This window comes from Crotalus tigris, unplaced genomic scaffold (genome assembly GCF_016545835.1).
Source record: "Crotalus tigris isolate CLP2741 ecotype Arizona unplaced genomic scaffold, ASM1654583v1 scf7180000020104.566533, whole genome shotgun sequence".
Classification (NCBI taxonomy): domain Eukaryota; kingdom Metazoa; phylum Chordata; class Lepidosauria; order Squamata; family Viperidae; genus Crotalus; species Crotalus tigris.
The window spans coordinates 327102-338513 of record NW_024097859.1 but is presented as its reverse complement, the minus strand read 5'-3'; the positions used below and the strand labels follow the sequence as shown (position 1 = coordinate 338513).

At 51.6% G+C, this 11412-nt stretch overlaps 1 protein-coding gene across 1 annotated transcript; it reads left to right on the top strand.

Annotated features, from left to right (window-relative positions):
- The first annotated feature begins 705 nt into the window (after window positions 1-705).
- On the top strand, window positions 706-9675 carry TLCD1 (TLC domain containing 1). Its single transcript, XM_039365539.1, has 4 exons — window positions 706-973; window positions 1467-1549; window positions 4506-4588; window positions 8943-9675. Exons 1-4 carry the CDS (start codon window positions 783-785, stop codon window positions 9327-9329), a joined length of 744 nt encoding a protein of 247 aa, XP_039221473.1. The 5' UTR covers window positions 706-782; the 3' UTR covers window positions 9330-9675.
- The last annotated feature ends 1737 nt before the right edge of the window (window positions 9676-11412 follow it).

The window sequence follows — 11412 nt, the reverse complement described above, 5'->3', positions numbered from 1 at the left end:
TTATATTATTGATGATGATGACGATGATGGAAGGGATCTTGGAGGTCATCTAGTCCAACCCTCCTGCTCTGGCAGGAAACCCTGTACCATTTCGGACAACTGGCTGTTGCAGGAAATAGAGCACAACAAAAGTGACTTATGGCTGCTTTTCACACTTAATGACTCCCCACGGTCACATGATTAAAATTCAGAGGCTGGCAACTGGCAGGTCCTTGTGACGGTTGCAGTGTTCCTGGGGTCATGTGATCCCCTTTTGTCACCTCCTGACGTGCAAAGTCCAGGGGAAAAATCGAGATTCGCTTCACAACTCTGTGCACCAACTGACAACTACTGCCACTCGCTTCCCAACTGCGGCAAGGAAAGTCGTAAGAACGGGGCAAGGCTCCCTCAACCACCCACCGTCTCGCTTAGCGCCAGAAGCTTCGGGGCTGCGTTGCGGCGGCGGCAGCTGGGGGCAAAAGCCAAGCAACTTCGCCCGCATTTGCGGCGGTTCCTGGCGGGGTCCCGCGCATCCCGCCCGTCCAGCTTCGTCAAAAAAGCCCCCGGCGGCCGCTCCGTGCCCGCCCGACGGCTGCAACGGCTGCCGGGCACCGGCGCTGCCCCCGCGCACACGTGCCGGGCGGGCCCGGGCCCCGCCCACCCCACGGGGGGAACCCCCTCGGGGGCGTGGCCGGGGCGGCGGGGCGGGGCGCGGGGGACCTCCCCCGCGGGGGCGCACGTGGGCCGGGCCGTCGAGCCGAGCGGGAGGGCGAGCGAGCGAGCGAGCGGGCAGGCGGGCGGCGATGGCCCCGTGGCTGCGCTCGGCCGGGCTGGTGGCCGGCTCGTCGCTGGCCTTCGCGGCCCTCCGCTGGGCGCTGAGCCGCTGCCCGCTGCCCGCCCACGTCCGCCTCGACGCCACCCGCACCTGGCGCTGGAGGAACCTGCTGGTCTCCTTCGCCCACTCCGTGGTGGCCGGCCTCTGGGCCGTCGTCGGGTGAGCCTCTGGGCGCGCGCAGAGCGCCGGCCGAGGGGCTGGGCGCCCCCCTCCGGCCCGCCAGCCGCCGGTCTCCCCCCCCCCCGGGTGGGAACGCGGCGGAGCAACGATCGCCGAGGCTTCGAAGCGGGACCCCCGGGGCCCCTCCGGGAAGCGATCGGGGTGGGGGGGGGATCGGCTCGTTGGACGGGCTGGGGTTGGCCGGGACCCCCAAACGGGCTTAAGCGGAGGCGGGGGGGGCAATCTGAGCTCATCTTCCCAGCTGGGCTCACTTTCTCGAGCTGCCTCTTTGCTGGAGGGGGGGCGGGGGGGGGAGGGTTGCCAAGCTTCCGCCAACCTGTTGCCCAATTTGGGGTGCGGCCAAGCTGGGGAAGGCCAAGAAATGCCAAGAGGCATTTTTTCATTTCTCTCCCCCCACCTCTAAAATTACTTCCTGGTTTGGGGGGGGGTCTTCCCGTTCTTTCTGCTGACCTCGGTGACTCTCCCCCCCCAGGATGTGTCAGCTGCCGGGGGCCCTGGATGACCTGGTGCAGACCACCTCCCCTTCCGCTCACCTGCTGCTGTGTTTTTCCACAGGTAAGAAGAATCCTGGGGGGGGGGGCTTTGCCATTGGTCTCCAAGGGGGGGGGCTGGGGTTTATTGGAAACTGCTTCTTTGTTTGTTAACTTTGTTGCCCCCCCCAAGGCAACTCTTCCGCCTTTCACGGACACGGTTTTTAGTACTGAAGCCCACCGACCCATTTAAGCCCACCTGCCCCTAGGAGAACTTGTCCTTTGCCAATGCTTGCCAGGGGGTCTTTGGGGAACCCCGGAGGACCCAACGTCTGGCGCTGGAGCTGTTTAGTGGGGCATCCGAAGAGACGGGCTGGGGGGCCCCCCACAAAGGTCACCCATCCCATACCCCCCCTCTGGCGTGACCTTGAAAGGGGGGGGGTCTCGGTGGGAAAGGCCCACCTGCTGCCCGAGGATCTGTTCCAGGCAGAAAATGTTGTTTTAGCTTTGCCGTGTTGTCGTGCAGGAGAACACAATGGAGGAATTAAAACACTTTTGTTCCAGTTGCGTGGTTCGTCCCACTCCCCCCCCCCCGCCAGAGCTGCCGTATTCCTCCCCCCCACCCTGAGTGTCGCTCTTGACAATGGCGATGTGAATTCCTGGGCATTTGGGCCCCCCATTTGGGGGTTGAGTTGTGGGGGGGCGCTTTAGCACAACTGGGAGATGAGGCTGGACTGAATTCTGTGCGGGGGGGGGGGGAAAGGGTGAGGTGGAGGCGGGAAAGTTAAGTTTCTGTCCTCCCAGGGGTGCAGCCGGGTGAAAGTGGGGTGAGATACTTAGGGGTGTTGGGCTATGGGGGAGTGGCTGAAGACCCCTGGCTATGAAGTAGACACGGGGATCCCCATCTTTGCAACTTTAAGACTTGTGGACTTCAACACCCAGAAATCCCTAGTCAACTTTAAGACTTGTGGACTTCAACTCCCAGAATTCCTCACCCAAGTTTAAGACTCGTGGACTTCAACCCCCACAAGTCCCCAGCCAACTTTAAGACTTGTGGACTTCAACTCCCAGAATTCCCCAGCCAACTTTAAGACTCCAGTCAATTTTAAGACAGCTGGCTGGGGCCTTCTGGGAATTGACGTCCACGCGTCTTAAAGTTAGCTGCAGAATTCTGGGAGTTGAAGTCCACGAGTCCGAAAACCCACAAGCCTTAAGGTTGCCAAGGCTGTAGACCCCTGAAGTGGAAGACCCGAGTTCGAGTCCAGCCAGGTGGTCATTTAGGGTCCCTGCCTCTCGCACAACCCAGCAAGAAGGGAAGAGTAAGTCATTTCTGAGAGAAAAGGGCCAAGAAAGCTTCATGGGGTTATCCAGGCGCTGGCCCCGAGTTCAAATTGTGGCAGAGCGAAACTAGATATAAAGGCCGAAGGGGAAGGTGAGCACACAGGTTCCTGGTTTAATGGCCGTTCTCTTGACTCCTGAGAGACGGATGGTTTGGGGGTGGCTGGGGGGGGGGCCAGCTGGATCTGTGGCTTCTCTACAAATAGCTGCCCTGCAGATTTATTAAAACTTATTTATTAAACCTGCCTGAGCAGGGGGTTGGACTAGATGACCTCCAAGGCCCCTTCCAACTTTATTATTATGGATCATCGCACAGTCAGCCAGATGTTCAGACTGGATTTGGCATTTTGTCTACCTATCGAGTCCTTACCCAGGACCTGGGATAGGCAGATGTGGATGTTTGATGGTATTACAGGTATCGTCGCAGGATGGAAGCAGTTCCTAGTAAGGCCGCCTTTTGCAATTGACTAATGGCGAATTTGTCAGTGCCAATGGTGTTCAAGTGGTGCTCCAGTTGTTTTGGGATTGCACCCAAGGAGCCTATGACTATTGGTACTAACATTGCTTGCTTTTGCCACAGTCTTTCTATTTCTATTTGTAGGTCTTTGTATTTTGTTATCTTCTCCAGTTCTTTCTCTTCTATTCTGCTGTCTCCAGGCACTGCCACGTCCACTATCCAGACTTTTTGTCTTTCTTATCGACAATTGTTAAGTCTGGGGTGTTATGTTGCAGGTGCTTGTCTGTTTGAATTCTGAAGTCCCAGAGCAGTTTAATTTTATCGTTTTCTATGACTTTCTCTATTTTATGATCCCACCAGTTTTCACTTACAGGCAAATGACATTTTTTGCAGATCTTGCAATGCACCATTGTTGCTACTTTGTCATGCCGCTGCTTGTAGTCAGTCTGTGCAATCTTCTTGCAACAGCTTACCAGGTGGTCCACTGTTTCTTCAGCTTCTTTGCATAGGCGGCACTTACTGTCTGTATTGTTGTTGTTGTTATTATTATTATTATTATATACCCGTAGTCCTTAAATAAAGTCCACAACTGAGCCCAGAATTTCCAAGCTAAGCAAGATGGTTGTTAAATGAGCTTGCCCCATTTTACGACCCTTTTTTCCACAGACATTAAGCGAATCATTGCAGTTGTTAAGTCCTCGACTTACAGCTGTTTGTTTAATGACCGAAGTTACAGCGTCACTGAAAAAAGCGACTTAGGACTGTTTCTCCCACTTAACGGCCGCTGCAGCGTTCCCATGTGATCCAAATTCAGACGCTGGGCGACTGACTCCTAGTTACGACTGCCGCAGTGTCACGGGATCCGCTTTTGTGACCTTCTGACGGACAAAGCCAGATTGGCTTAACCACTGCGGCAGGAAAGGTCGTAAAAAGGGGCAAAAACTCACTTAACCACCTATCAGCTGAAACTTTTACGCCCAACCCTGGTCATAAGCCAAGGACTGTCCCTGCAGCCGGACTTCGATGAGGTTCCGGATGACGCAACTCTTCAAAAATCCTGTGTAACTGGAAGAAAGAATGGAACCTCCATGTTCAAGAGCATTCTACCAACTTTTGCTGCTTTCTTTGGGTTGCCGGTGGTCCTGCTCTCGATAGGGAGGGTGTCTGTTCCCCCTCCCAGTTTCACCCCAGATTCAAATGTAAAATATGGGGGCTGCACCCCCCCCCCCTTTTGCTTCCTTTCCAGGCTATTTCATCCACGACTCTCTGGACATCGTCGTCTGCCGCCAGTCCAGGGCTTCCTGGGAGTATCTGGTCCACCACGCCGTGGCAAGTAGTGGGGGGCTTCGGGGGGGCAGGAGGAGGGGGTGATCTGCTTGTGTTCCAGGGAGTCCTCGACTTAACGGCCGTAATTAAGGGCGTTAAGCGGGTCATGACGTGACCGATTTTATTGCCTTTTTTTTCTGCCGTTGTTTAATTGAAACCTTTTGTTCATTATGGGGCAGGTTTTTTTGCAGAAACTGGAAATATGGGCAGTCCTCGACTTACAACAGTTTGTTTAGTGACCGTTCAAAGTTACAACGGCACTGGAAAAAAAGGGAAAAAAAGGGATGGTGTGGCTGTTTTTCACACCACCGTTAGCGACCGTCATGGCATCATCCCCAGGGTCACGTGAGCCAGATTCAGACACGCGACAACTGACTCCTATTTATGATGGTCACAACGTCCCAGAGGTCACGCGATCCCCTTTTGCAACATTCTGGCAAGCAATGCCTAGGGCAGGGGTAGGCAACCTTGGCCCCTTCATGACTGGTGGACTTCAACCCCTTCATGACTGGTGGACTTCAACTCCCAGAATTCCTGAGCCAGCATGAGGGAACTATGGCCCTTTTATGACTCATGGACTTCAACTCCCAGAATTCCTGAGCCAACATGGCTCAGCTTGGAAACTTCCTTTTCCCCTCAGCATAGCTGGCTCAGGAATTCTGGGAGTTGAAGTCCGCGAGTCATGAGGGGGCCATAGTTCCCCCATGCTGGCTCAGGAATTCTGGGAATTGAAGTCCACGAGTCATAAAAGAGCCAAGGTTGCCTACCCCTGGTGTAGATAAAGGGCGAGTTGGGTGCAGAGCCCGGGAGAGGAGCCTTGGGCAGCAGAGGGACCCCAGCTGTGTCCCCTTTCTTGGGACGGGCAGGGGGGCAGCCTGGCCAGGGGGCTTCGTGGAGCGGGGGGGGGGGGCTGTCCTGCTTTCTTGGGCTGGGAGGTGCAGGGAGGAACGGGGGGGGGGAGCCCTGGTATTTCTGGATGCTTCCCCTTTATCCGGAGTCCGTTTCTAGAGGCAGGAGGGGGCTTCCTGGATCCGATGGTGGCCTCTTTTTTTGGTCTGAGAAACCTCCCGGTTACACTTCATTGTCTCCTTTCATTTTTCCCTTACTTTTTCCTCTCAAGCTTCCTCCTTCTGTTATGTATTCAAGATGGACAGTATTTGTTATGTATATGTAGGGGTGTACATATGTTGTACATAGTATGTTTAGGTGTGTGTCATGTATGTGTTTCACTTTGAGAGTGGGCAACTAAATTTCATTTTTGATGTGGGCCGTTGTGCCCAGAGTAAAAAAATGACAATAAAGGTTCTCTTCTTTTCCCTTTCCTTTTTCCCCCCTTACTCTTGGCTTCATTTTATTTTATTTTTTAACTTGTTCTTTACTTTCTGCTTTACTTTTACTTAACTTTTCAGTTTGCTTTTTACTATCTTTAATATTTTGTGTATCAATTTTTACTTTGTTTTATTTTTTTACTTTTTACCTTGTTCCTTGCTTTGTACTTTGTTTTTTTACCTTATTTTTTACTTTACTTTTTTTTACCTTTCTACTTTACTTTTACTTAACTTTTCAGTTTGCTTTTTTATTAACTTTAGTAGCCATCAACCCACGGAATAGCCTGCCTTCAGAGGTTGTAGGTGCTTCAAGAAGAGATTGGACAAGCCTTTGTTTGAAGTCTGTAGGGTCTTGTGCTCGAGCAGGGGGGTGGACTAGAAGATCTCTGAGGTCCCTTCCAACTCTGTTATTCTATATACTACTTTATTTTATTTTACTTTTTACCTTACACTTTACTTTTACTTTTTTACTTTTACTTTACTTTTATGTTACTTTTACTTTACTTTTTTACTTTTACTTTTACTTTTTTACTTTTGCCTTACTTTTACTTTTATGTTACTTTTACTTTTACTTTTTTACTTTTACTTTTAGTTTTTTACTTTTACTTTACTTTTACTTACTTTTTTACTTTTACTTTACTTTTTTACTTTTACTTTACTTTACTTTTTTATACTTTTATTCTTTTACTTTTACGTTACTTTTACTTTATTTTACTTTACTTTTGCTTTGTTTTACTTTTAACTTTACTTTAACTTCCCAGTGCTTTTATCCTGCCTTCATTATTTTTACAAAAAAGTCGAGGCAGTCCACCTCCTTGTATTTCCCTTGCTTTTTATTTCCTTCCCCCTTATCACCTGCCCTTCATCTCTGTTCCTCCTTCCCTGCCCCAGGGACAGTGTTGCTTAACCCCAAATAAATTTAAATCAGGCAGAAGCGGCTCTGCAACCGGCTTTTCCCCTTCCCTGCGGTTGGAAGGCAAGGAGGCTTTACGAGGGAAGACCTTAAGGCAGTGTTTCTCAACCTTGACAATTTTAAGGCATGTGGACTTCAACTCCCAGAATTCCACAGCCAGCAATGCTGGCTGTGGAATTCTGGGAGTTGAAGTCCACATGCCTTAAAATTGTCAAGGTTGAGAAACACTGCCTCAAGGTCAAGTCCTCCCCATCTCAGTTGCCTTTTACTCTTTGTTTATTGGGGTCCCTTTGATTTGACCTGAAATGACTTCCATCCCGCCTTGGTTGCTATAGAAGAAACTCAAGGTGGCAAGCATTCCTAATACTCTTTCCTCCTCCTATTTTCCCCACAACAACAACCCTATAAGGTAGGTTGGCGGGACAAAAACTCACCAAGTCCTGGTGATTGGCCCAAAGTTACGCAGCTGAGTTTCATGACTAAGGTGGAACTAGAACTCACCATCTCCTGGTGATCGGCCCAAAGTCACCCAGATGGCTAGCATGCCTAAGGCGGGACTAGAACTCACTGTCTCCTGGCGATTGGCCCAGTCACCCAGCCAGCTTTCATGACTAAGGCTGGACTAGAACTCACTGTCTCCTGGTGATTGGCCCAGTCACCCAGCCAGCTTTCATGCCTAAGGCGGGACTAGAACTCACTATCTCCTGGTGATTGGCCCAGTCACCCAGCCAGCTTTCATGCCTAAGGCGGGACTAGAACTCACTATCTCCTGGTGATTGGCCCAAAGTCACCCAGCCAGCTTTCATGCCTAAGGCGGGACTAGAACTCACCGCCCCCTGCTTTGTAGCCTGGGGCCTTCAACACTGGACCAGCTCTATTCCGGCTTCTGCCGGCCGTCCCAAGCAAGCAGGGCAGACTACAAAGCCCAAAAGGAGCCGAGGGGGGACGTTGTGTTCCCTGCCTTGAGATACCAGAGTGGCTTTGGAGGGCCTGAAGCACCTTGAGCCACGCCAGCCACGGAACAGGCTGCCCTCGGCCGTGCCGCAGGAGGCTGGAAAGAGCAGGGAAGCAGATCTGGGCGAAAAACGCAGCGAGATCAGAAGATCAGAATGAAAAAAAACAGCGTAGGAAGGGTACCTTGGAGGTCTTCTAGCCCAACCCCTGCTCAAGCAGGAGGCTGTTCCAGACAAAAGGTTGTCCAATCTCTTTCTTAAAAACCTCCAGTGTTGGAGCAGCCACAACTTTGGGAGGCAAGTTGTTCCACTGGTTAATTGGAGGGCAACAATTGTGGGGTCCTTGGTGCTCTTTGAACTGGGTGGTTTTATTGTAGACATTTCATTACCCAACTACGTAACATCATCAGCGCTAGGTTTGTGGAGGAGGATGGTGGGGTCCTTGCTGCTCTCTGAACTGGATGGTTTTATTGCAGACATTTCATTATCCAACTACGTAACATCATCAGTGTTGGTAGGTAGGGTTGTGGAGAGGAGGGGGGGAGGAGGAAGAGGAGAGGACAACTGTGGGGTCCTTGGTGCTCTCTGAGCTGGGTGGTTTTCTTGCAGACGTTTCATTACCCAACTAGGTAACATCATCAGCGCTAGAAGGTTTGTGGAGAGGAGGAAGGGGAGGAGGACGACTTTGGGGTCTTTGTTGCTCTCTGAGCTTGGTTGTCGCAGACGTTTCATAACCCAACTAGGGTACCTCATCAGTGTTAGAGAGGGGTTTATGGAGAGGAGGAGGAGGGACAGAATAACAGGAGTTGGAAGGGACCTTGGAGGGCAAAATGGCTGTCTAATCTCTTCCTAAAGAACTCCAGTGATGGAGCACCCACAGCTTCCGGTGGCAAGCTGTTCCACTGGTTAATTGTCCTCACAGTTAGGAACTTTTCCTTAATTCCGCTCTTTGATCTTTGTTTCCACCCATTGCTTCTTGTCTTCCCTTCTGGTGCTTTGGAGAATAGCTTGACACACCCCCCCTTCAAAAAGAAAGGGGGGGTCCTTCTCTTCCCTGAAAGAACTTGATGGTGGTCCAGGGATTAGCAGGGGTCAGCCTTGACCGGTTTAGAGCCGGTCACGGGATTCTGACACCCCCCCCCCCCAATTTGGTCTCATTACAGGCCGCCACTGGTTTGCTATCCGGGATCTTCTCGAACCGCTTTGTGGCCGCGGGGCTGCTCTCCATGTTTGTGGAGGTCAGCAACATTTTCCTGACCATGAGGATGATGGTCCGGCTGGGCAAGCTGCCCCTCCCCACCTTCTACGAGGTCAACAAGTACGCCAACCTGGTGGCCTACTTCCTCTTCCGCCTGGCCCCCCAGACCTACCTGACGTGGTTCTTCGTGCGGCACGTGGAGATGCGAGGCCAGGGCGCCTTCCTCATGGTCAACCTCATCCTGCTGGACGCCATGATCCTCATGTACTTCTCGCGCCTGCTGCGCTCCGACTTCTACCCGGGCGGCCGAGGGCCGGGCTCGGACGACGAGAAGAAGTACTTGATCGACTGAAGTCCCAAGGAGACCACCCCCCCGTCCGTCCCCCCCACCTCCGCAGCGGAGAGGATGCAAAAAATGGGGTCCTTTGTTCAGCTGCGTGGCTGCTGGTGTGCCTTAAACTGCTGAGGACTAGCGACTTGGTCTACGGTGCCTCTTCGAGGGAGGCCAGGCAACCGGGACTCCACCCACAGCTGGGCCTGGGTCTCTGCCTTGCCTGGTTCCCAAGGAAGGGTCAAGAACCAAACCTGGGCCGGGCCGGGGATGACCGCAAGAAACGGAGGAAGAGGAAGGCTCCTCGGGCATTTTGAAGGGAGAAGAAGAGCGGCTATTTTGTGCATTAAATCTATTTGCAATCCGAGCCCACCTGGTCAGGTTGCTCCTTTGGGGGGGAGGGGGCCTGGTCAGGGGTGCAGCACCAGAAGGTCCGGCCTTGGGTGGGGGGGGGGTAAATTACTGGAAGCCAGGATCCTGCTTTGTTAGGTCGGTTGGTTTATTATTTTTTACCTATAACTCAAGGCAGCGGTCAAGGTACCTAAATCTCCTATTTTCCACACAACAACCCTGTGAGGTGGGTTGGGCTGAGGGAGAGGGACTGGCCCAAAGTCACTCAGCTGGCTTTCATACCTAAGGCGGGACTAGAGCTCCCAGTCTCCTGGCGATTGGCCCAAAGTCATTCAGCTGTCTTTCATAGCTAAGGCGGGGCTAGAGCTCCCAGTCTCCTGGTGATTGGCCCAAAGTCATTCAGCTGTCTTTCATAGCTAAGGCGGGACTAGAACTCCCAGTCTCCTGGTGATTGGCCCAAAGTCATTCAGCTGTCTTTCATAGCTAAGGCGGGACTAGAGCTCCCAGTCTCCTGGTGATTGGCCCAAAGTCATTCAGCTGTCTTTCATAGCTAAGGCGGGACTAGAGCTCCCAGTCTCCTGATGATTGGCCCAAAGTCATTCAGCTGTCTTTCATAGCTAAGGCGGGACTAGAACTCCCAGTCTCCTGGTGATTGGCCCAAAGTCACCCAGTTGCTTTCATGCCTAAAGGCGGGACTAGAACTCCCAGTCGCCTGGTGATTGGCCCAAAGTCACCCAGCCAGCATTCATGCCTAAGGCGGGACTAGAACTCACCGTCGCCTAGTGATTGGCCCAAAGTCGCCCAGTCGGCTTTCATGAAGTTGAGCCCAAGATTTGTATTGATAAGCAAGACAAGTTGTTAAGTGATTTTTTTCCCATTTTACAACTTTTCTTGCCACAATGGCTAAGCGAGTCACTGCAGTGGTTGAGTAAGTAACCCGGTCGTTAAGTGAATCTGGCTTCCCCCATAGACTTTGCTTGTCAGAAGGTGGCAAAAGGAGATCATGTGATTCCCCCCCCCAGACACTGCAACGGTCGTAAATACGAGTCCGTTGCCGAGCCTGAGTTTTGATCACGCGACCCTGTGGATGTGCAGCGGTCGTTAAGTGTGAAAAAGGGTCACTTTTTTCAGAGCCGTTGCAATTTCGAACCGTTGTAAGCCGAGGACAACCTGGACTGTGGGCTACTCAAGAGAAATTCAGGAATCAGCCATGCAAATTCCCCCCCTGCAGAAAGAGGCTTAGAGGGTGTTTTGTGGGTGGGGTGAAGATTCAACTAGCTGCCTTTTTCCATCCAGGAAGCAGATGGAAGATAAAATACCAAAACGTGTCAGTCACCTCAATGAGGCAGTGAGAACTTTGGCGCTTCCTTGCAGGTTGGAAGTGGGGGTTTCGAACCCTTTGCCCTAGCCCCCCCCCAGGCCCACCCAGCAAGCTTCTCTCTCTGGTAACGGATGGGCCCTGAAAGGAGATGGGCGAGTTTTTATTTGTTTTTATTATACACTTATTATCATCGGGTACAATATAAATAGAACGAACAAAAATTAAGCAAAAGTGAAGAGAGGGGAAAAAGAAGGAAGAAAAGAAAGATAGGTAGAAGGGCAGGAATAGGAAAGACGAAAGGAAGAAAGGAAAGAAGAGAAAAAGAAAAAAAAAAGAAAGAAAGAAAAAACAAGCAAGAAAGTTGTATTTTAAATTTGGAAATACCAATTCATATGAGAGAGAGAGAGAGATTGTATTTTAATCTTGGAAATA